The 26,195-nt window shown below is 35.3% G+C and overlaps 1 protein-coding gene across 2 annotated transcripts; it reads left to right on the top strand.

Moving 5' to 3' along the window:
* The first annotated feature begins 21,908 nt into the window (after positions 1-21,908).
* LOC148277225 (actin-5C) lies at positions 21,909-25,152 on the top strand. Of its 2 annotated transcripts, none has more exons than XM_088233156.1 (3): positions 21,909-21,957; positions 23,763-24,123; positions 24,205-25,152. In XM_088233156.1, exons 2-3 carry the CDS (start codon positions 23,774-23,776, stop codon positions 24,983-24,985), a joined length of 1,131 nt encoding a protein of 376 aa, XP_088089282.1. In that variant the 5' UTR covers positions 21,909-21,957; positions 23,763-23,773; the 3' UTR covers positions 24,986-25,152. The 2 variants fall into 2 exon arrangements, with proteins under 2 accessions (XP_088089282.1, XP_088089281.1); XM_088233155.1 differs by lacking the exon at positions 21,909-21,957 and adding an exon at positions 22,658-22,752.
* The last annotated feature ends 1,043 nt before the right edge of the window (positions 25,153-26,195 follow it).

The raw sequence follows: 26,195 nt of genomic DNA, 5'->3' as shown, positions 1-26,195 counted from the left end.
ATTTAAAAATTGTTATTTAGCTCTGGTAAACAAGTTTAGTATTATGATTGTGTTCAATTTTCATACTAAAAAAAATCGCTCAACACAATTATTTACCTAATCAACTAAAATACGTTCAATATGATCCTTAAGATAAAAATAACTTTATTTAATTTACTTTCATATGATTTTGAATTATCTATCCTTACCTCTGTTTTGTATAAATACATTGAACTCCTTAATAAAGATACCGGTCTCAAAGATGTCGCGAAAGCGATGAAACCGGTCACTGTACATTCCAAATTTGTGGATTAAAGTATCACTTGTCTTTTATTTATATAATAAATTACAATGAACTTCCATCAAGAATTTTCACTTACAAACTTAAATGTTTAAAGTTATAAATGTTCTCCTTGGTTTGAAACATGGTCAATTATCATATTTTTATTTGTGAAGAACTTTAACTGGGTGTATGTACTATTTTTTATACTTATTTATTTGAATAATTTGTGTTCTTTTTCCTAATAAAAATAAAATAATGTTTACAATTGAATGCAGTAAATGTAAATAGTTATTATTTAAATGTTCTGTACCACATTTATCGATTGTAAAATTATCGTATTACTGATTACATATCAAAACCTGTTTTTCGCAGACCTTGGTGACGTTCTATCAATAAAATGTCGGAATGTTTATATTAACACCTTCTGTTTCATAAATTGTTTACATAATATGTATGTGTTTCAATATTTTCTTGGTGTTGATGACTTTTGTTTGCATTCTCTTCACGCTGGCAATATTTGAAAATGTATATTATTGCAATAATTACGCTTAAGGAATCTGTCATTCAAAACATGATTTAAACAATCGATAAATATTACAAACCGCCTTAAATAATCGCTTAAACCACCCATAGAGAAGTCATAAGCCCTGTAAATGTTTCATAAACTTATATGTACGATTATATTATCTTCTTACAGACTTTATTTACTAATTTCGAAAAGTAATAAGGTAAACTGTATTCAGTGGGTTTAGGCCCCTATTACAATGGGAAGTTAACAGAGTTACCCTCGACTGTATATAAAGAAAAACCGATATTTGTGTACGAAAATGAGTATATTTGCATGAACATTTAAAGTATCTTCGTCAGTAGCCTATAATTGAACATGTTTAGAAAAAAAAATTGTATGCATATTCTGATTTTCATACAGAAAACTTATTTTTACGTTGTAGATAAAATGTGAATTATAAAACATGTATGTATTTCAGTTTCAGTGCTGCAGAACAGCGTTTATTTGATATTTTTAAAATACACATAAAATTTGTTACCCACTAAGTTCTAAAGACTTTTCGGTGGAACACATTTTATATTTTTAAGACAGGTTTTTTTGCATTATTTTCATTATATTGTACATATCATTACCATTTAACAGAAACAATAAAGTAATTAGAAGATATTTCTTTAGTTTTTTTATTTTCAATTAAAGTTCTTTCATAGTAATGATGGTCTGTGGGGGATCATTGAACAACCTTGGAATAACGCAATTTAATGTTCGTTTTCCGAAGTAATTTGTAATTCGGGTTACGACCAGGGAACCTAAGTTTTTAATCTACTCTTTTGCGATTTTTCTTTATACCATCTCGATATGTACCGATGAAGATATCGTTTGTATTCACGGCCCTGGGCCTAGTACCTGGGTCTAGTACCTCGCGGTACACATATCTACTCATGAAAAGTGTCAAAAATTTTGTTCGACGGAGCAGTCTTTGCTTTAATCATAAATAATTTAATCGTTCTGAGGTGGCCAGATTTTTTCTTAGAAGGCCTATTTGAAATTTAAGAGGGAAATAAGTCAATTTTAAAGTCGAATTTAATTCTGACATAATTTTCAGTTTTTAAAACGAACGGCTAGAAGCACAGATAATGTGGCTAGACCCTGCCATATTAATATATAAGAACATCTAGCCGTAAAAAAGTTGCCACTATAAAAAATAAATTTCGTTATTGTATGTTTCTCAGCTGGTTTACTATCTTTCTGAGTGTACGCATCGAGATGTTAAAAGAGCCGGTTTTGTAATCGCTCGGTAGATAAATACAGACGGATGTTAAGCATACCGTCTTGGTAATTGACAAAAGTCATATAAAAATCATGTTCTCGCGAGCATTTTTAGTTTGAATTTGGATTTATTGGAGTATCTCTTTGCAGTGGCCACTTTTTATCACAGAAGCCAATTTAAAATAGAAATGAGAACTATTTCAAATGTTAACTAAGTAAGGAACGTGGACTATATTTTCGGGGTTATTCATTGGTTCGATTCTATCATATGACGTCGACATGACAAGTCAGTAGAACATACCGATGTGGATAGAGATAATACAGAAGTTAAGTATACCGTCTCGGTATGTACTGATGAAGATAGCCTTTATATTTATAATCGCGGCCCTGGTCTATATCCGGATTGATAAAGAATACAGTTTCCTTTGTAAAATGGAAACACAATCCTGGACGAGTGTTTTCCACTCGATGGCTTCTCTCTGGTACAAATCCTAAAAAAAGAAATGGTGTGTAAAAACAAGCACCTCGTAACGTGATTGGCGTCTTCGCCTACCATACTTGAGGTTCGGCGTTCGATTCTTGGGAGAATCAAGATTACATATTTGTTTATAAAGTACACTGTTACAAAAGAGATATTAGGTATTTTCCACATGGGTCTTTTTCACACCTAGACGACGATTTGCCAAAGTTAGCGATAAGTATGAGGTATGAGTGATGTATATACGGCGAATTTCTCACGCAATATTCACAAACAAATAGTTATTTGAATACAGATTTGGTACGATAACTCGAAATTAAAATACTCATCGTGACAAAATATGTACGTAGGTGGCAATAAGAATATGCGCCAAACTCATAATTGGGAGACCAAGGCTATTATTTATATAAAAGGAACGCAGACTGTAGCAACGGTTCGCAAATTTAATTAATCTTTATCCTTAAATTTGTCTTCATGTAAAAAAAGAGTGGGAAAGCAGTAACAATATTTGAGTTTGCATCGGTTGGCGGTTTAACTATTATTTGATTTTCATTATCATGTCTTTATCCGCACTCGATGGTGCATAGGGAAGTGCGCCGATCATCTCTCACATAAAGGTTAGGTGATCAGTTTAAGTTTGTGAGAGTCTAGAAAGTATAAAAATTACTAAATTGTACGAAAAAACACGCCAATTTTACAAATACTTGAAAGTTCTGACGATAAAAATTTTACAGAGAATTGCATAGGAAGACATACAAATGATGGCTTAGCTGTAACCAAAAATGCTAACATAGTACGAGTACCAGATAACAACACAAATATAGTACGAGTACCAGATAACAACACTACAATGAACGGAGAATTGCATTGGGAAACATACAAATGATGGCTTAACTTTAACCAAAAATTTTAACATACACAAATATAGTACGAGTACCAGATAACAACACTACAATGAACGGAGAATTGCATTGGGAAACATACAAATGATAGCTCAACTTTAACCAAAAAATTTAACATACACAAATATAGTACGAGTACCAGATAACAACACTACAATGAACGGAGAATTGCATTAGGAAACATACAAATGATGGCTTAACTTTAACCAAAAATTTTAACATACACAAATATAGTACGAGTACCAGATAACAACATTACAATGAACGGAGAATTGCATTGGGAAACATACAAATGATGGCTTAACTGTAACCAAAAATGCTGACATACACAAATAATTTACCAGACAACAACACTGCAATGACTTACATGACTACTTGAAAAATATTTTGGAGACAAATTAAAAATCAACATGAAAAATCACATTATTACACCAACCAGACGAGACAAAACATGATTTGACCTAATATGTTTATTGATTGACCTTATTGAGGTCCTGGGTTCGATTCCTGGTAATGCGAACATGAAATAATGATTTTTAAGGATGCTCAAACTGCAATATTTCATTGTTTCTGGGCGTAAGACCTTTTCATGTAATAAAAATTATCTAGATTCTCTGCGATTGAAGTGTCAATGCAGTGTCATATGCACCACTGCGTGCGGATAGAGAAATTATAATGATGAAGAACGGGCTTCTAAAATTGAAAGTAAATCAAAATAAAAAAATATCTGTGCGAAGCCACCTAGGTGTTGTTTATATCGATCTTGCTAGTAGAAATTGAACCTAGGACTTTAAGCTTGATAGGAGAACACGCCAACCACTATACTACCGAGCCTTATCTACTTTATGTATTTATTTGAAACTTTAAGTACTTTGGCGGGCTTATTGATAAAAGCAATTTTCAGCCAACCAATGACCAATTGATTTCCTTTTTAAATAACAGTCGTCCCGAATTCAGGCTCGATTTCCCACGCAGAACAGTTCAAATTCTTCATCCGCCCGGACATGGAGACATCCATATTCCGTACTTCAAATTATTTTTTGCATCTTCGTCGACATCATTAAGTAAACTACATTACATAAATGCGATACATTATTTGTGACGTGATGATGACGACATTAGCGTCAAGACTACTATAAGTAAATAATATTGTATTAATCGCGATGCTGCGTAGCTTGTACCTTTGTACCTATGTATTTAGCATAGCAGTGTTGGCTATTTTTGGGAGATTCTGACGTCTTACAATAAACATAATATAAATGTGTTAATGTTCACACAAGCAAAGGTTTCACATGCGCATCTATTGCCGAAGAAAATTAATAGTATTACGCATTAAAATTCCACCAAATTTCGATATGCAACACGTTGATCGATAAGTGATCATAAAAAATATAATGAAAATATTTTAAGTCCTTTTTATTTTATGCCCAATAAAAGTTTTGATTTGAACTATGAGAGAAATTCGATGCCAGGCTAGACTCCCTGAAAATCTGAATATCTAGTAACCGGCCAAACCACTATCCGTTTCACCGGCAAAGATGCCATTTCGCTCTATTGTATTGAACAAAAGCGTTCCAAATTTTTGGTTTGTTTTTTGTTTTAACAACAAACTTGTAATGGATGGTGGCGCTAAATATAAAAAAAAACAAACAAACCATCAGTAGGCAGAAAAAATAGATCGCTACATTAATCTGTCTTTGCATACAGTCCTCGCTTCCTCTACATCCATACATCTTCTCGTGCACGCACGCCGATTATTCCTACTCTTGACATGTCCATCTTCAAGTATTTGATGGTTTTGGTCGTGGCATGCCTTTATCGGTCTTCTTCGTTTTCTACATCCATCAACATTCTCATCGTAGATCCTTATAGCCGTTCTTTCGCTGTCCATTGGCTCTACATGTCCAAACCAACGAAGCACCCCATTCTTGATTCTGTCGATAAAGCAAGTCTCAGCCTTACTTAGTTCACGGGTCTCGACATTCGTGCACCTATCATACATCGTTTTACCACAAATTCGCCTCGCCGTCGAGGGATCGCATTTCGACAGCATTAAACCTACTTTCATCACTATTTTTCCAATTCCATACTTTGCTCCCATACCTAAATAACTTCTCCCTAATTCCAGGTGAGCGAAGCCGCGGGTACTAATAAAATAAAGATATTTTCCTTCTTTCTGTAGACTACTGAAATGCTACAAAGGGGCGTAAGTCTTATGAGTCATTGTTAGTCCAAAGGTCCCCCGCACTCGTGTATAAATAAGGAAGGTATGTACTCAATTCTAATGAGTAACAAAAATGCTAACAGCATTCTAGGAAAGGGTGTCTGAGTGTCTGATCCTGGTAATAATAAATCCCTCTATATTCATGTAGCGCCGATGAAAGCCATAAAGCAGTTGAGATGCTATTTAATTGTACCACCATGTTTTTAAAATATGTCATTTTCATCGCTTTTCTTGTACGATATTTCACATAACGTAAATTGCTGAAACATCGGGAAGGATTGCCACAAGTCTAAGGATTAAGAGTATCATTTTCGAAATACAAAAACAGGACGTGCGGATGAGGAAGTTCGGCGCTACTGAAAATTAAAGCATTTAATTGTACGTCGAACGTCGAATTTTCGTCAAAACGTACGAAAAAATAATAAAAATGAACTACCTTCAACCACGTCACAAATTCTCAATAATCAACCAATGAGAGAATGTCGTGATAGTTTTCCGGTTTCCGAGAAGCCAACTAACCAATCGGCTGAGTTATCAGACTAATTTCAAATTAAAGTCATTTCAAAATTATAAAACTTTAAAAATCATCGCACTGATTAATACTACACATATTTTTTTTTGCTTATTTTGATAGTCTCTCAACAAATAGTAAAAAAAAGCTGACTTCCCTTATTATTGAAAAAATATTTTTTTAAGGAGAGTTTTCAATCTATAACATTACTTTAGTGGTCCAAAGAAAGTTAATTATGTGTGTGTATTTTTCATGCATGTTTAGCTTTGAATTTAAAACAAAATGTTATAATTATTTTTTCGATTCATTTATTCTGCCTTCCTTGGGAAGAGTGCAGTATCTACATTTTTGACGACATTTTGTTAAATACAAATTCGGAATCACGAAGAAAAATATTCATCTTAACATGAAAACTTATATTAATCACTCAGTTTTTTCTTTTAACTGCAATAAAAACATTTTATCTTTTAGCGCGTTTTTCTCAGAAACATGTCTGACTGAAATACTCTTTATCCGGAGTGCAGTGTTATTGTCTATATAATCATAAGTTTTATTCTGTTTTTTTACATAATTGCTAAAAGTGAAATTGTAAATACGTCTATAAATAAATAATGTTAGGGTTGTACAACTGTCGTCTATGCATTATGTATCTGCAATACGTGTTATATTCTGGCATTATCTGTTACTTTTATATTTACCATTATTTATTTTAATTGTAGGCAAGTGATTTTTTTAAGCCAATCAACAGGCTTATGGAAGCCCTAACAAATTGGCATTAATAAGTATATATATATATATATATATATATCATAACACTTAATCTAAACAATCTTAAAATCTATTCAAATTTACAAAAGGTATACCATAAGCATAATTTTGGTGGACATGGCAAGTGTGTCATCGCGAGTCAGGATCATGAGTGTCAAAACCACTTGCTTCTTAAATGCTTGCGCTTGCTGTAGGAACAAAACGACAGTACCGTTTAATGAGATTTTGTCACTGTTCTGAGGATCCTTAGCAGAGGGGAAAAGAATCCGATATTAGTTTTATAATTTCCCACGGCAAAGACAGCATTGGTACGCAAGTTACGGTGAAGTTTATTAACCTCTTAGCAGGGGCGAACCGTGTATAGAAGCGATTATGCGCAGCTTACCATTATATTTGACTAACTATAGTAATGTTTTATTGTAACCTTATTTACAGAAAAACAAATAAATAATTAATATTCGTTTTAAATAATTTCTACCGTTTGTATTTTTATCCTAATATAAATCTAAATTTTAATAAAGCGCGCCCAGCGCCTGCGGTGAGCCAATAAACTAGCGAATTATTCCAGCTTATTTTTTCATACAAATAAGTATACTATATTTTGAATGTATTAACCCCAGTGCGGGTTTTTTCTCCTAGACTAAACTTGCAAATTACACAAATTATTTGAAGATTCTTGATTTGGAAAACAGTATTTCAATCATTTTTTCTTAAGGACTATTTTTCTTTGAGATGGTACTTTTGACATAAGACCATAATTACTTTCATGCGTCATATTGCAGGACATATAGCGCTCCACGCGGCCGATTTTAGCACTATTAATTACTAAAACAATGCGGCCAGTTGACATTTCAATTGAATACCTAATATCGACTGAATTCATAATGGCATTTTTTATTTATTTTTTAATGCATTATATATTAAAGTAATGGATAATATGATATATCACGAAGTTACATCGATTAAGTTGATTTCATGGATGAGAGTTGTTGTATCACACAGAACCACAGAAAAATATCAATTTTTAGTAAATATTACTTACATTATTATATATTACCTTTGTAGGTACAAATATATGATTTTTTTATGGCTTACCTGTAAATAAAACCACCATTCGCCACTGCCTCTTAGCACGTACCGCCCCACTTGTGGGTCGGGAAAAATCCTGCTTAAAAAGCGTATGGCCCCACGGTTGGGACCAAGTATTATTTCTCTTTAAAACCCAGATACTGTCTAAAATTTAATTACTTTTGACATCTGTGGCGCTGTTGACGATTCGACAAAGAAAAATAAATCGTTTGTAAAATATTTATTTTACAGTCATTTTAAAATGTCTATAATATCTTACTACTGTAGCGGTTAAGGTGTATCTGAGCAAGGGTATCATGACCATATATCTATACAGTTAGATATTAATTTGTGCAAGAATATTGAACCAGCCAAAATCCTTCCGAATTCTAAACTGATGATCAAAATGTACTTTTATGATCGTCTAGAGTACTTTCACAATAGTTAACTATGAAAGTATTTTATCCAATTCTAAATATTAACGATTTTAAACACTCACGTTACGCCGATTCAATCCGCGTTATATGAATATTATAATTAGGAGACCATATTATAGAATTAAATTCAAGCAAGCAATTTGAAGAAAAATGTCGCTACGTAAATCATCCTAACTAATAATTATTATGAAAATATACCAAAGGATTTTCGTGAAGCGTTGTGCCTTATGACTTGTGGCTTATAGCTCGGTTCCCAAATAATGAAGTTCAGTGTTGCGTTTTGTGGGGCTCGAGATGATGAAAGATGAAAGGCCTATTTGGATTTGAATTCAATGGACGCGCAGGTTTGTACCTTACTTGACACCGATATTAACAATGGACGAGGACACCCACAGCTTTTGTTTGTTGAGCCCAGCAGCGCCACAAAAAATCCCCTTCAATCTATTATTCCTTCTGCAGTCTACACACCCTTTTTGAACCTATACTGGGTGATTCAGACAGTTCATTAATAACCAATACTTCATGAAAATAAAATTTTCGTTATAAATTAATGGCTCTTTTGAGTTATAGGTATTAATATTTTGTACGGGAACTATCGCCATACTTCGGCGACCCCTGTTGGGGTCTTGTTGGGGTTTACTAATTTAATATATTTTTTATAAGCTACTGCTACAATCACAATAGTTATATGTATGAAGAAACATATGTTCAAGAAACTTAATAAACTATGTAGCAAAAACAAACAAGGGCAATACGAGCAATACGGAAATATTAGTTCTTTTTTGACATTTTAAAAGTAATAAAGGTCTATTATATACTGCCCAGTAAAAAAAAAATTTTCGCTAATTATTAGTAGCATAAAAATATTTTAATGCTACTAATAAAAAATACGTTGCTAGAAAAATGTGACGTGTTTGGCCTTGGTTGCTGTGACATCAAGATTCGTGATATTGTTCTACGCAAATTTCAATGGCCAGAGACAAATAAACACGAAATTCGATTCACGAATCCTAATACGTCGTGACGTACGGGCGCGGCCAATGGAATGACCGTTTTCGCGGGAATTAAAAATTAAAAACTATTTTTTACTGGGCAGTATTTCATGGACCTTTATTACTGTAATAAAAAGTGATATTTTCCTATTGACGGCGTTACTTCTATTTTATGTTTCCTTTATTCATATACATATTTTGTTTAATATTATTAGACTTACATTAGCAGTGCCTAACTATTAGAGCATGGTAATATTTCTGTAGAATATTTTGTCCAGTTTTAAATTATTAATCCTTTAATTCATTAGGTGCATTCATCCGCATTCATATTTTATAAGGAATCTTAATAAGATAACATTACATTTCACTTTTTTTAACACTTTTTTATTCCGACCACGTTTCTTTCAGTTATCTTCTTATTAAATTAAACCCATAACGTCCAAGTAGAGTGTAGTGGGATAGTGGGAATGGTGGTATGTTCAATGTTCATACTGCATGCCACACACTCTTAGACATGATCATTGATTTTCTATTAGGACTGCCGCAGACAGTAGACAGTCGACACTTCCTACAATTCATCGTGTACTTCTTGCTCCCGCTATTACTATTAGGGTTAAACTGAAACTGAAAATATTTGTACTTTTGTCGCAATACAAGGTGTAACTTTCTTCAAAATATTGTCGTCATATAACTTTAGTTTATTCCTAAACACTTACTGTCACCATCACCATATAATAAAACAGGAATTATATTACATTTCATTCAAATCACCTCTTTATAAATATCTTATGATTTTCTATAAAAGCGATTAACAATTAATTTGCAAAAGCTACTTATGCTAATAATCTGCTGTTAACTCGTTTTACCTTCATAGTATACCGACTTTTTCATATCTTATGTATGCCAACATCCATATCTTCTTCTTCTTTATATATATATAATTCCTCGGTACGTGTGATGTCACCGTACTCCTGCTAAACAGCTTAACTGATTTACGTGCGGTTTTAAGAGAAATATAGATCTTTACGCTGTGCGTGTTCGTAGATATTAAAATCTTCAATCGAATATGTAAAAAATAAGTAAGGAGCATCGATGTTTTATTCATCGATCTACCAGGGTTGCATTCGAGGAGCATGCATTTGCAAAAAAATGGAAAGATGTTGTTTTTTGTGTATAAAAAAAGTTTGTTTTTGAATGTTTACAAACAGCATTTGTTTTTTGTGGATCTCAATCAGATTATTTCCTTAAATTCTTTATAATTTCTACCCATTTATTTATTTATATTGGATTTTTGGTAAGACTAAAATAATATTAAATTCAATACAGTTTGAAAAAATCGTATTCCTACATTAGTACACCCCTTTGTTGGTGAGACGACCGGAGTTTGACATTTGCAAAAAGAATGCCATATTTGAAAAAATATTTATTTCATGTTTTGGAATTCAACCAAAAACAAGGACCTAGATACCTTCTTTAATTCAAATTAACAATTTTTAGTTTTGGAATTCAACCACAAACAAGTACCTAGGTACCTACTTATCAATGAAAAGTATTTTGCCAACGTTCGGGCAGGACAACGTCTGTCGAGTCCGCTAGTATGTATATATATTTTCTTGTTATTTTTCTTTTTCTTTTTATATATCCATGTTTTAATATTATTTGTTTGTTTTTGTATAACTGAACTGTTTATAATGTTATATTTTATATTGTAAAAGGCACTTGTGCCGTATAATAAATAAAACATAAAAATTGGTGCAATATTGGCAATTTCACTAAACATGTTTTGATTTTAGCATAATTTTAAACTAAGTCAACAATTTTATGTTTAACAATATCCTCGCTAAACAGGCAAACGCCAATATCCCTACAAATACATTTTTTAGTTAAATATGCCATTCGAATTATAAAATTATGTTCTGTACGAGGCATACATCACCAAAGTAACTTAGAAAAAACTTGCGTAAATTAGAAATATTTGTTTTTCACTAGGTGACTTTATATAATTAAAACATTTTTGAAAAACATAAAAAAATATTTTTAGCCACAACATTATAATAATAATATTTCCTTCCTTTCACTAACTCTTATGGTTTACATACGTTGTCCAGGTTATAAACTACCAAAGGTCACATAACCACCTTTTAGCCACCTTGTCTCATTTAAAATCATCATAATTTATTTTTTTTCAAAAGTCATCATCATTACCTTTCCGCAACTAATGGTGCATAGGGCACTGCATTGGTACACCAATCGCAGCGTCTCTTGATCATTTTTTTTGTTACATAAAGATAAGATAGTCAGTCTTATGCTTAAGGTACCAGTCCAGGGACTATGAAATATTCTGGTGTGAAAACACCCTTTTAAATAAATATTTCAGATCAAACATGTCGGGAATCGAACCCGAGACCTCTTGCTTGGTAGGCAAACGCGCTGACCGTTACACCGCATGGCCGACAATATTTTTTTTTTATTGATTTATATTGAAATTTACAGTCATATATACAAAAATACGATTATAATATAATGGATACTTAATACTAGACTAAAAATGATTTCAAACTTATAATTAACAACATACGTAATGTGTCACAAATAAAGTTATAATATACAAGAATAGAATTTGAAAAGCCATAAATGAAATGTTTGTGCATATCTATCTTGTAAATTTAAAATTAAATTAAAAAATAATATTGATACCAGTAAATGCCTAGACTTCCATATCCCCTTCTCAATCTCCTCCACTTAAACCAGCCAATGACAGGTCATAAGCCGTGTAAATGTCTAGACTTCCATGTTCTCTTCTCAATCTTCACTACCTGGTAAAATAAAAAGTGTAACAATTGGAAAATTGATTTCGGGCGTTGCCTAGTAGGTGACTTGGTTCAGCCGGATGAATCTCGCCCACGTAATAAAGGTTTCAGCTCCTTTACTTCACAAAAGTCAACAGATGGAAGAGTTTTAGGAAATGTGGATGTTCAAACATGGGCAGAATGGTGAATGTTACACAGTGTGTAAAGTGGCCATTTAAACCAGCCAATGACAAGCCATAAGCCCTGTAAATGCCTAGACTTCCATATTCCCTTCTCAATAATGTTTTCCCTCTTTGTTGCAATAAATTTCAATAATATTTAATTTACTCATCACTACTCAACCCCGAAGACAATGCCTGCAATCGAAAAACCTCTCAGATATATTTTTATGTTTCAAAAGGAAAACGTTATCAATACAATGTATAAAAATACATGAACAAATAATTTTGTGTGCACAAAAACCTCTAAAACAAATATATCAGTTTTTTCCTTGGTCTCCAAACTTTCGAATCTCGATTTCTCAAAATGCTTTTTTGGGCTAATGTTTTTTGCCTAAGCGGCGACCAGTGGCGAATGGTGATTTTATTTACAGGTAAGCTATAAAAAAATATCATATATTTGTACCTACAAAGGAGGTACATAATATAATGTAAGTAATATATACTAAAAATTGATATTTTTCTGTGGTTCTGTGTGATACAACAACTCTCATCCATGAAATCAACTTAATCGATGTAACTTCGTGATATATTATATTATCCATTACTTTAATATTTAATGCATTAAAAAATAAATAAAAAATGCCATTATGAATTCAGTCGATATTAGGTATTCAATTGAAATGTCAACTGGTCGCATTGTTTTAGTAATTAATAGTGCTAAAAACGGCCGCGTGGAGCGCTATATGTCCTGGCAATATGACGCATGAAAGTAATTATGGTCTTATGTCAAAAGTACCATCTCAAAGAAAAATAGTCCTTAAGAAATAATGTTTAAAATATTGTTTTCCGAATCAAGAATCTTCAAATAATTTGTGTAATCTGCAAGTTAAATCTAGGAGAAAAAACCCCCACTGGGGTTAATACATTCAAAACATAGTATACTTATATTTGTATGAAAAAATAAGCTGGAGAAATGCTCACCGCAAGCGCTGGGCGCGGCGCGCTTTATGAAAAATTATATTTATATTAGGATAAAAGTACAAACGGTGGAAATGATTAAAAATAAATGATAATTATTTATTTGTTTTTCTGTAAATAAAGTTACAATAAAACATTATTATGGTTAGTCAAATATTATGGTAAGCTGCGCTTGCTACACGGTTCGCCCCTGGCGGCGACGACATAATGCTGGAATCAACAGAAATCATAGACGTGTTATGACAAAATGGTGAAATAATAATGACAATATTTTTCAGTCAATCAATTCATTAGTAACTAAAAATTCGCATTGATTAACAGCGTCGTAGCTAGAGGCTGCCGGCGGGCGGCTGTCAGGGGCGCAACCCTCAGGGGGCGCACTTTGCAGACCCACAGCCTTTTTTCCTTGTTCTCTTCCTAGAAAAGAAGTCTTGGGGGCGCAAAATTAAAATCTTGCTAGGGGCGCATAGTGATGACGCATCTGATTAATCAATTTTAGCCTCTTACGCTCGTCATCAGAACTGAAAATGTTTTCGAGAAGGAATGGAAATGTCGAAAATAAGATTTTTTTATCTTAAAGTGAAGTGTCAAAAAGGTTTATATCGCATTTAATCTTTAAAAAGATAAAAAAATATAAATGATTAAAGTAAGGTTAATTATGATAAAATTCATTCTAAATAATCAATGAAAGAAATCGACATTTTAATCTAATTAGTCATTTTGTAAATAAATTAAGCATTTCGAGAAAAAAATATAGATATTTGATCGGAGGGGTTGATTTTCCGAACATTGCGTTGGTTAGTAAATAGTAAATTACATTTTTTCACCCTCCAAAAGTTTCCCCCCAAGAAAATCGATACCTCTCACATTATGGTAACAGAAACATTTACAGCAGGTAAACTAAAACATTTAACACTATTTTGAGTTTGTCCAAATGTTTGTAAACAAGGACGGGATCTCAGCTCATAGGGAGTTATTAACATTAACATATTACAACAGAGATGGGTATCATTTTAGATATAATAAAATATAGGTATATAACCTGTCATTGGCTGGTTTAAGTGGCCACTTAACACTCTTCACATGTTTGAACATCATCATTCTCTTTTCGTATCTAATGGTACATAGGGAACTACATCAAATCGTATCTTGATATTTTTTATTACACGAAGGTAAGATGAACGGTCGTACGCTTCAGGTTCCAGTCCAGGAAGTAGGAAATATTCTAAAGTAAAAACAAATTTTAAGTTAATATTTCATGTCAACCATGTCAGAAATCGAACCCGAGACGTCTTGCGCGGTAAGCAAACGAACTGACCACTACACCACGAAGCCGACAAACATACCTGGGCCCCGATTACAATGGGAAGTTAAAATTTATCTTTAATTTTATCTGCAAAGTAAAATTAAATTTTCTGTATGTAAAATAGAATACGTTGACAATTTTTTTTTATAAATATATTTAATTACTTGTTACCGACGAAGAATTTTCATACACATATACGCACTTTCGTACATTGATATCGACATTTTATTCCTTAAAATATAGCTTGATTAGAATGACAGTTGTCAGCAAAAGTGACGACATAACTTTGTAGTAACGTCTAAGGAGTGATTTATATTGACACCCGAAAAATCATTCGTATCTGGCTTGTTTTTTTTTTAATACAGTGCTTGGCATATAAATCCACATAATTATATAAAATCAGCTTTAAAACTAACATAAACCTAATTATTAACGACGTTTTTACAAGGTTACGTCATTTTGCAAAAATTTTACAGGTGGGAAAGAAAACATTTGTTGTTGTTCATGAAAAAAAGTATAAAATGTCTTATTTTTTAGTAAATAATTGTCTTAAACACACTGAAATAGGTTTTTATATCAATTTTCGGGAACAGAGTTTCATGTTTGCATGAAAAAACTGATAAAATCGATTTGATCGGTACATGATCAGTAATTTCCCGTCAGTTTAATCAAGCTATATTTTAAGGACTATAGTTTATACCGTCTCAGTATATACCGATGAAGATAGTCGTTCATAATCCTTTTGCTGACAAGCCTTGAAAGGAGGCTTAGCGGGTTATTCTTTAAAAAAAACAAAAATCCTCATTGAAACGGTTATTAAGTATCCCAATACACATCAAAGTGTACTCAATTTTACTAAACGTTTATGTGTTTACAATATGCAAGTCAGTAAGTTTTATTCTTATTTGTTTGGATTAGAGATCCAATTAAAGAGTAAGTGGTTGAATTTACGTTTATTTGAGTACGTGGCCCCGGGCCCAGGCAAAGCGATGAAGAGAAAATAAGCAAGGAATTTTAAAAATATTGCAGCAAGGCTTATTGCGGGAGTACAAAAATATTCTCACATCTCACATCTTCGAAATTTGCACTGGTTAAAAAGCCCAGAGAGAATAAAATACAAGCTTTGCCGGACAGTATTCAAATCCCTTCATGAAATGGCTTCAAAATACCTATCGGACCTTTGTTTTAGGGAAAATACATGTCAAAGAAAATCTACTCTTAGGTCAGCATTTGATTCAGGAAGAGGAAAACTTGTCGAAATCCATCGCTCCCCAAACACTAGATTTCGAGATCGTGCTTTTGCCGCCGCCAGCCCCTCTGCCTGGAACCTATTGCCTTCAAACTTACGAATCATCGACAGTCCCAGTCAGTTCAGATCCCAACTAAAATCCCACTTCTTTAGACTATCATACCCTCAATTTAAAATCTGGAAATATAATATATCACTTTAGTTTAGTTAGAATGTAAGTTTAGATATATAATCGTAAAGCGCCCTTGAGGTGATTTTTTACAAAAATGGCGCTATACAAATCAGCCAAATATTATTATTATTATTAATACAGCGTCTACGCCGTTTACTGCTAACGCTGCCGCTGTCTGGCAAGAGAAAATGCAAACATATTATTATACTAGTTTTTACCCCCGGCTACGCTCGCGTAGTATAAGGAAGAAATAATTATAAAGGAATGATATATTTTTTCGGAACAGAAAGTAGTTTGTATCGACTGCCGGTCTTCCAACTATCGCCATGAAAAAAATACGAAGATCCGTAGTAAATGGCGACATTGCGTCGTTATTCTGCCCACAAATCCAAAATCCTACAACAAAACCAAAACGAAAAGCAACCGAACTAACCATTATAGAACTTTAAAGAATTAATTTCAAATTTATTATTTTTGATATCCCGCATACTCATTTTCAAATAAAGTTTTCAGTTTTTTTAAATTCAGGATAAAAAATAAGTGTCTTAAAACATTTAAGTTTGTAAGCGAAAATTCTTGATAGAAGTTCATTGTAATTTATTATATAAATAAAAGACGAATGATACATTAATCCACAAATTTGGAATATCCAGTGACCGGTTTCATTGCTTTCGCGACATCTTCGAGACTGGTATCTTTATTAAGGAGTTCAATGTATTTATACAAAGCAGAGGTAAGGATAGGATACTAAAAATGAAATCCTTAAACTCATTAAAATAGCATTATATCAACTTATTAGTTAACCTGAAAAAATCTTGATAATGATCCTTAAGATAAAAATAACTTTATTTAATTTACTTTCATATGATTTTGAATTATCTGTCCTTACCTCTGTTTTGTAAAAATACATTGAACTCTTAATAAAGATACCAGTCTCGAAAGCAATGAAATCGGTCACCGGATATTCCAAATTTGTGGATTAAGTATCACTCGTCTTTTATTTATGAAATAAGTATCTTAGTTTACTTCTCACCTCTGCGGCTATCCCCATGCAAAAAATTATGTCGATCGGTCCTCCGTTGAGACGTGAAGGAAACACAAACAAGCTAACACATACAATTGTAGACACCGAACCAGACAGACTGCATAGTACCCAATCGATTTTTAGGAAATCTTATTTAATTTTAAATCTTTTTTTTTTTTCACAATAATAGGTTTCCGTTCTGTGCTAAATAAAACCAGAATCCTGGACTAGTGATTTCGACTTGATTGCTGCTTTAGCAAATGGAGAAATGGTCGCCTAGTAGTGTAGTGGTGGGAACGTTCGCCTTCCACGTTTGGGGTCCTGGGTTCAATTCCTGGGAGGGTCGACATGAAATGTTTGTTTATACGGTGATTTTCACTGAAATATTTCATTTTTAAACCTAAATTTTCGAAATACACATATTTTTTAACTGAACAGCTACAAAGAAATTTAGGAACACGAAAGTTTTTTATTATTTTCATCATCACTATTCCAGGTCCGCTCCCTAGTTGGAGCATATGGTGTCCGCGAAGATCCTCCAGGCATTTCTGTTGGCTGCCAGCTCCTGTACATCATTCCGAGTCAGGTTCGTGTCCCGTAGTTCTGACTTGAACTGCAGACGAACAGTCAGCAGTGGACATCCAGGACGTCGAGAACCTGGAAACTTGTCAAGTAGGCAAGCGTGGTTAAGGCTCCCAGGAGGCATTTGCAGTACGTGGCCACGCCAACCGTATCGCCTCCGCTTAAAAGTGTAAGACCGATCGCCCCACCTTCCTGAAACAGATGATCGAGATATTCTGCGTTCAAACGCACAATGCGGTACCCATGGATTGATTTTGATGATGACTATTAAAATCATTTTTAAATTGTTAGAATTCCATCCTTGAATGTGCTCTGTAGCTGCTAGACGCGTAGTAATTAATCAAGTTACATGGGTATTTTATTTAAATGAAATCAACTATCAAATTATAATTCATTTTTGAATGGGGTCTTGAATTTTGTCTGTTTTATAAGCACGAAGTTTCATTTTTTTTTGCGTTACAATAATTTAGACTTTCGCTAAAGCACTCATATGTGAAAATGCGAGGGGAACCACCCAAAACTCGCCACGTCATTCTCCCTTTTCGTCCCCTATGTTACTGTTTCCGTGTTCTCTCCTACGAGGGGATGATTCACCGTCTGTCAGGAGTCGAAGGGGTCCTACCCTCACACAATTATAACAAGAGGGAATGTCAAGGTCGTAGAGAATCAGCTGTTTTAAATAATTTCGCTGACGTATTTGTGGTGGATTTTTCATAACCTCCTTCCATATCACCTCTTTCCCACCTGCTGACAAGCCTTTATATTGAGGCTTAATGGGTTAATCCTTTTTTTTTAAATAAAAAAAATAGTGCGTCCAAATTTTATCACCACCATTCTCTCATTGCATCCAACTGCATTGGTTATGCAATTGCATTCTATCTCGATCCTTTTTTTCTGACACGAAGGGAAGGGAAGATGATCGGTCTTACTCTTCTTATAAAGCGCAAGATTTATCGTTCTTTCAAAACAGTAGATCGAGACATCTTCACTACAATGTGTACAATGCAGTCCAAGGGGGCCATATATGTCCATCCTTATGGACCGCTCGATTCAGATATGGCTAAGAAGGACTAATTTACTGAAAAAAAAAAATATTTAAGTTCCGTAAAACTTCAACTATCCGGATTAATGGGTGCCAGATTTCATTGCTTTTAAAATAATATGGCGAATTGGAATAGCATTAAAAAATTACTCAAACGTGTCCAGCGAAGATTGCACAGTTCAATTAAAATTACAAACGCCTCTTATATTGTTAATATCGTGATGACGATCTGGATATTTGGTTCAGTGGATTTCTACCTATACATACATCTTAATAGAGACATTTTTGTGAAGTTTAAAAAAATCGGATTTTGAATCCTATCGTAATGATGCCAAGTTTTTAAAACGATAAAACATAAAATATTCATATCATGGCTAAGACACTTGACTCACGCACGGAAGGTCCCGGGTTCGATTCCCGCTGAGAACACAAAAATCTAATGTGATATTTCTCAAGCCCTGGTGTTCTGTGCCTCGCCTCTGTGTGTCGGCCTCGTGGTGTAATGGTCGGCGCGTTTGCCTACAAGAGGTCTCGGGTTCGATTCCCGTGGCGCTAAAAATATTTAAAAAGCGAATAGGTAGTCGATCGTGATTGTAAGTGTTTTGATTGTAAAGCACATAGAAAAATGTATGGTGATATTGAAAGCATTTCTTTTTTAATGTTCAGTTTTTAAAATTTATTTAGTTACAGGACCTTGACTCACGTGTTAATTAATTAATTAATTATTTCATTCATTCATTTTTATTCATCATAACGAAGTTTTTTCTGAAATTTAGGCAGCATGCAAACGAATTGTACCTACTCGTAATTAAGTATGCCAAATTTAATTTTTGTATGTTTTAGTAAATTTATTTAAAATTTAAATGGTTTTCTATTGCATTTTCGATCTATTTATATTTGAATTTATTATTTTTCAATAGAGCCTCGATGGTGGTTATGTGTTACCTATTTTTTTTTACACAGTAGAACTCTGTTTATCCAAACTCCAGTTATCCGGAACTCAGATCGTTATCAATAAATAAAAAAGAAAGGAGAAGTTTTTAATTTTAATTTAATTATGCAATTGACTTTGCTAGACACGTTAGAGTAGGTTTTTAATATGTTCGCTGTATTATTGAAAAAAACAATAAAATCTGTCACTCATTAATTTGGACAGTTGGGGTTTTACTGTATTTGCAATGATTTAATAAATCAACAATATTTTGAGTTTGTCCAAATTTTTGTAGACAAGGACTGGATTCGACTCCCTGGGGAGCTGTTAATATTAACATATTACAACAGAGATGAGCATTTAATAGAAAGTAATATAGAAGTCTGAGAACCACTCAATGGCAGGTCATAAGCCCTGTAGATACCTGGACTTCTGTATTACCTTCTCTGAAATGTTCTTCATCTCTGTTGTAATATGTTGATTTAATAAATAAAATTCACATTGAATATTATGAATCAATCAAATAATTTAATCATGTTTAATAAGTTGTATAAACAACGCCTCCGTGGTGTAGTGGTTAAGACACTTGACTCACGCACGGAAAGGTTTCCGGGTTCGATTCCCGGCGAGAACATAAAAAAAAAAAATGATTGTTCTCAAGCCTGGGCGTTCTGTGCTGTAATTTACCACTGTAATTGGGTCTCTTGGCCTGTTGTGATGAAAAAATATATATACCTACTCGTATGTACATTTTTTCCAATTCATGGTTTAGCTTAATTTTAAGATGTATTTTTCTTAAGTGAATTTTTGTAATTATACATCTTTGTAAATAATATGTGTATGGAAAAATAAACAAATAATTTTTTTTTTTTATATGTAACGGTATTTTTTTGTTGAGAATTTCTTTGCTTATTAAATTTGATTTATTAATTATTTAATAATACTTTAAGTATGGATAATATTTTCGTTTTTACTTCAATGCCGTGTTTTTTATGTTTATTATTGCCAAATAGCTCGTTTGTCAATATTATAATATTTATTCGGTATGCAGTATGTCATATATTATGCAGGTACTTACTATGTCTTATAATAGATAGTAAATAATATGCGATGATTTTTATAGTGTCATTTTTGTTCAAATTACAGTAAAGGCTCTTCTAAACATTAATTAGCATTACCTACCTAAATATTGAAAAGAAAAGTTTAAAAGCGTTTGAAAGCAAACGCGAATTCAATCTTGTTTTAATAATTTATTACGGATATTATTATATTACATTTAAAATCAATATAAATACCTACAATCTTAATTACTAATAATAATCTAACCTTAACAACAACAGGTTGGCTATTTTTTTGTCACGTTTGTGTTAAAAATCATACAGGTACCTACATTATGTGGTGAGGTTTTTTTATGCGCCCCATTTGCAAAAAAAAATGATAATGTCTACCTGTTAAACTTGCCCAAATATTAGGTAGGAAAAACATGTATATTGTATCGTTGTAAGTAGGTAGGTACCCAGCTAAAATTAATTCTCAATCTAATCTATTCATGTTCATATTGTAATATCAATTTTTGCAAGAATTTTCTTCTCATTTTAATGATTAGAATTTTGTCGATCAGCAATGTGAAACGAGTCTCTTTCCAGTTACATCCATAATGTCGCCCCTACTCACTACTCACGTGTAACCTAATGGGAAACGGTAGGTAGATACTTGCAATCTTGCATAGCTAGAATTCTCGCTTCTCAGCCATCGGCAGCATATTATGGCTATAGTAAGTCCGTATGGTGATACGCGAGAGAATAGAGAATAGTGAACTTGCTCAAATAATAGGTAATAGGTACCTACAGGTAGAAGTTTCCGATCCACGTCGGGTTTACTACTACTATCGCAGTGTACCAACGAGCATGCCCGCTCTCGACCAATCACGAGCCAGGATTTTCTTTATGCCCATATATGGTAATGCTACCGGCTCGATAGCGGTGGGGGAACTGGGCGATACTACTATTCAAATCGAAGGGGTTTTCCGAGAAACATATGATTCGAAAAGCGACAAAACAAAGGCTGTCTGCGCGTTTTTTCACTCGCATTGTCCGCCAAATTGGATTTGAGCTTGTCTTTCGATAAAATAATCCCTATTGAGGTTTTAAATTAATATTTATATCGACGATTTCCTATCTGCGTCCCCCGGCGATTCCAACAGGCGTAGGAGACGTTTGATTCAACCGGCCGTTCCCACTTGCGACAATATTCGCGCGTGGTCCGCTTGTGTTTAAGGAGACTCCGGTAAGTACGTTTTTATATCGATTCATAATTGAATTTCACGAATTGGGGGTGTTGTCTTTTAATGTTATAACGGCAAAGGAATATGTTTTATCAGACGTGCGTGTTAATGACGCGAAAAGTTGGCAGCCGGCCAAGGGAGGAGTGTTGTGTCTAGGCAGTGTCTGCAAGTGTCCCGACTGACGTTCGGGTTTGGCTGGCGGCCAACCGCCGCCCGCTGCAGGCTGGATGGGCTTCTACGCCCGAATATGTCAGCCCCAGCGCCGTAGCCGACGAAGATGTTTCCATGTTCGAGCGTGATGTGCCGACTAGCGGAATATGTATCGCGATTTCATTGACCGGGTTTTTAACCGGCACGAGTAATGGGTAATGGCCGATGCGGTCCGCCAATTTCTCGCGCTTCGTGTCCGCGGCTCGCCTTGTCATTACGCTCTTTTCGTGAATCATTATTACTTATGACCATCGTACGAAATTGTGTATTATCTCTCGACTTATCAGCGGGGAAAAGCTGTGTGCCGTATCTGCGGAATTGTAGTACGCGCCAGAAAGAGAGCTACGCCGTAGTATATGCCCCTCCCTGTCTAGCCAGGCGCGGTGCATTGCAATACCATATATGGTAAAGACGCTCGCCATTGGTCCGGACGGGAGGGAGGGGGCCGAGATAAGCGCGCATTTATATTGTCCTAACCGGGCATTTGGCATCATTCGTCGAAGAGTTCTTGTGTTGTGAGCTTTGTGCAGTATCTTGGCTGTGCAAACCGACTGTTATTAATTTATTGTTACCTGTAATTAATCAATGTAAGTTTGATTAGCTTTTTAGAATAATCGGTTACGAGTTTAGCGCCCCAAATTCTCGAATGTGTCTAGTGGTGTAGTGAACAAGTGTCCGAATCCCCCAGGTGGTCGCGCCTGTTACCCCGTGTCGGCCCAGTATCCTCGTGACTAAAATAATGGCGAATAATTGTGCAATTTGGATTAAATCATTTCGGAATCACCTTCACTCGGGAATACGAAGTTTTTCAAATATCTCGGAAATTCGGATTAGAAATTGCCGGTTCTCCGAAGTGCCGGACGGGGCGTGGTAGCGTGTGGCCGTTATTTTTTAAATTGAGCCGCTCGCGCTCGGCAGTTATCCATCTGATATTTAAAAAATTATGCAACTTAATCCCTAAATATCTGTCGGTGGGTCCGGAAATAATGTACAATCGCCATAAGTCCACTTATCCGTTATAAAATAACCGGCCGGTCTGCGGAAAGATCGCGAATTTTATCGATTTCATTTTAGTTTCACGTGTAGGTAGACACCTCCGGACGGAGGAATTTGCCCTCAATATAGATATCGCTTTCGCTACCCTCGAAAGTGTTTATTGGTATGGGAAATTTTCCTCAGACTTCGGGAATACTAATAGTTTATTGCAGTACTTATTTTTATAGCGCTCCTGTTTAATAAATGTTACTCTTTTAATTAACTATGAATATTAACGTATATTTTTTCGGTTTTTTTCATTTTTAATTTTAATATTTTTTTATTTAATAAACATACAGGACACTTATAATTTATTACGTTTTAACGTTTGAGATAAATCAATGTTTGTAATAGCTAACAATATATTTTTTCAAACGGCTAGTATGAACTCAACCGACAAGATTTCCTTTTAAATACTTTTTGTAAACCTTTGGGCGGAGTGAATAAATGTTTCGTTGAACGATAGATATTAAATAATATTTTATCATTATGTAATCTATTTTCAGTAAAATAGTTTGATGTGTGACGGTCTTTTACAATGTTTGTTTCGCTTTCTCCCCAGACTAACTCAATATGTGTGACGAAGAGGTCGCCGCTCTGGTTGTGGACAATGGGTCCGGAATGTGCAAGGCCGGGTTCGCCGGAGACGACGCCCCCAGGGCCGTGTTCCCCTCGATCGTGGGCCGCCCGCGTCACCAGGGTGTCATGGTCGGCATGGGACAGAAAGACTCATACGTCGGAGACGAGGCCCAGAGCAAGAGAGGTATCCTCACCCTGAAGTACCCCATCGAGCACGGCATCGTCACCAACTGGGACGACATGGAGAAGATCTGGCATCACACCTTCTACAATGAGCTCAGAGTTGCTCCGGAGGAACACCCCGTCTTGCTCACGGAAGCTCCCCTCAACCCCAAAGCCAACAGGTAACTAGCAGTCTGCTCACATCTCTTCCACCCCTTACCCCGTTCCACCCGGCCTCACTAACCTCTTTCTATCGTCCGCAGGGAGAAGATGACCCAAATCATGTTCGAGACCTTCAACACACCCGCCATGTACGTGGCCATCCAGGCTGTCCTGTCCCTGTACGCCTCCGGTCGTACCACCGGTATCGTGCTGGACTCCGGAGACGGCGTCTCCCACACGGTCCCCATCTACGAAGGTTACGCCCTGCCCCACGCCATCCTCCGTCTGGACTTGGCCGGCCGCGACCTGACCGACTACCTCATGAAGATCCTCACCGAGAGAGGCTATTCCTTCACCACCACCGCCGAGAGAGAAATCGTACGCGACATCAAGGAGAAACTCTGCTACGTCGCTCTCGACTTCGAGCAGGAGATGGCCACCGCCGCCTCCTCCTCCTCCCTGGAGAAGAGCTACGAACTCCCCGACGGACAGGTCATCACCATCGGAAACGAGAGATTCCGCTGCCCCGAAGCCCTGTTCCAGCCCTCATTCCTGGGGATGGAAGCCTGCGGCATCCACGAGACCACTTACAACTCAATCATGAAATGCGACGTGGACATCCGTAAGGACCTGTACGCCAACACCGTGCTGTCCGGAGGCACCACCATGTACCCCGGCATCGCCGACCGCATGCAGAAGGAGATCACCGCCCTCGCTCCCTCAACCATGAAGATCAAGATCATCGCCCCGCCCGAGAGGAAGTACTCCGTCTGGATCGGAGGCTCCATCCTGGCTTCCCTGTCCACCTTCCAGCAGATGTGGATCTCCAAGCAGGAGTACGACGAGTCCGGCCCCTCCATCGTGCACAGGAAGTGCTTCTAAGTCTCCTCCCCCCTCCCCCGCCACCCGCGGCCCGCCGCGGCTGGCGCTATGTTAGAAGCCGCGCCGCGGCCGGCCGCCGCGCGTTATTTATCCGCCAGCTCAAACCAAGCTTACTCTTCGTCATTTCTTGTAATTGTAAGATATTATTAAATACATTTTATTATAAAGTGTCGAGTTTTGTATTGGACCGAAGAATACAGGATACCCACCACCTCCCCGTGGTGGGAAAAGCGCGAGCCGTGATGACGATGATGATGATGAGTAGTTATTTATTTTTGTAATTTAATTTAATCCTCGAGTATGAAAATTGGCTCCTCGGAGCGTCATGGAAGTGTTTGCACTTACGCCAAAGCTTTTTTTTATATTTTTCGTACTAGCTGAACAAGACTTACTACTTTCTAGGTCATTTATATTTTCAAAATAAAAAAAATAAAACATAAAAATTGAAAAATAATCAGTCTTTTTTCTCACGACCTCATCCGATCCCCACCTCTTAACCCTTTATTATCTTGTTTCTCTTTATTCTTTGTTTTTGGTTATAAATTATTCGCCACATTATTTCCACTTGAAATCTAAGGGGAAATCTCTTAGCAGGCGATCGTGATTTGATTTTTTAAAAAGTAGTTGGGCTTTTCATGAAGGGTTAAGTGGAGGATTGCGGTCTTGGGATTGCCTGGTTTAAATCATTAAAAAAAATCAAAAAGTCATTAAAATTCATTGTCTTCCATATAAGTAGCGTTTTTGCCTTGCTCTAGTTAAAACCGCATTTTTTTCGCACATCGATATCGAACTCAAGGTTAAGAGTGAAATTGAGTCTGTCATTGCTAAAAGGCAGTATATACCGCATTTTGCGCGGCAAGTTTTTACTCATTTTTAAAAAAATAAATATTTGCATTGTTATTTACCCGAATGTTTCGATTTTGAGGCCATTTTTAATGAGTTTTAAATAACTCGTATACCGCATTTTGCGCGGCAAGTTTTTACTCATTTTTAAAAAAATAAATATTTGCATTGTTATTTACCCGAATGTTTCGATTTTGAGGCCATTTTTAATGAGTTTTAAATAACTCGCTATTAGAAAACGGAAATCAAGTTAGGGCAGGGTAGGGTTCGAGCCTCGGGCCTCTGATCCGCGAGGCAGCAACACTAGCCATGAGACCACAACCCGATTCACACATCAGTTAAAAAAATATATATCTTAAGATTTAAT

The sequence above is a fragment of the Micrasema longulum genome, unplaced genomic scaffold (genome assembly GCF_059751315.1).
Source record: "Micrasema longulum isolate JH-2025_06_02 unplaced genomic scaffold, ASM5975131v1 h1tg001067l, whole genome shotgun sequence".
Taxonomy (NCBI): domain Eukaryota; kingdom Metazoa; phylum Arthropoda; class Insecta; order Trichoptera; family Brachycentridae; genus Micrasema; species Micrasema longulum.
The sequence above is the reverse complement of the archived record's forward strand: the minus strand, read 5'-3'. Positions and strand labels throughout refer to the sequence as shown.

Excerpts from the sequence above, each read along its gene's own strand:
- LOC148277225 (XM_088233156.1), top strand. The coding sequence starts at position 23,774 with ATGTGTGACGAAGAGGTCGCCGCTCTGGTTGTGGACAATGGGTCCGGA. Across the intron at positions 24,124-24,204 it reads CTCAACCCCAAAGCCAACAG|GGAGAAGATGACCCAAATCA; the intron begins GTAACTAGCAGT and ends TATCGTCCGCAG.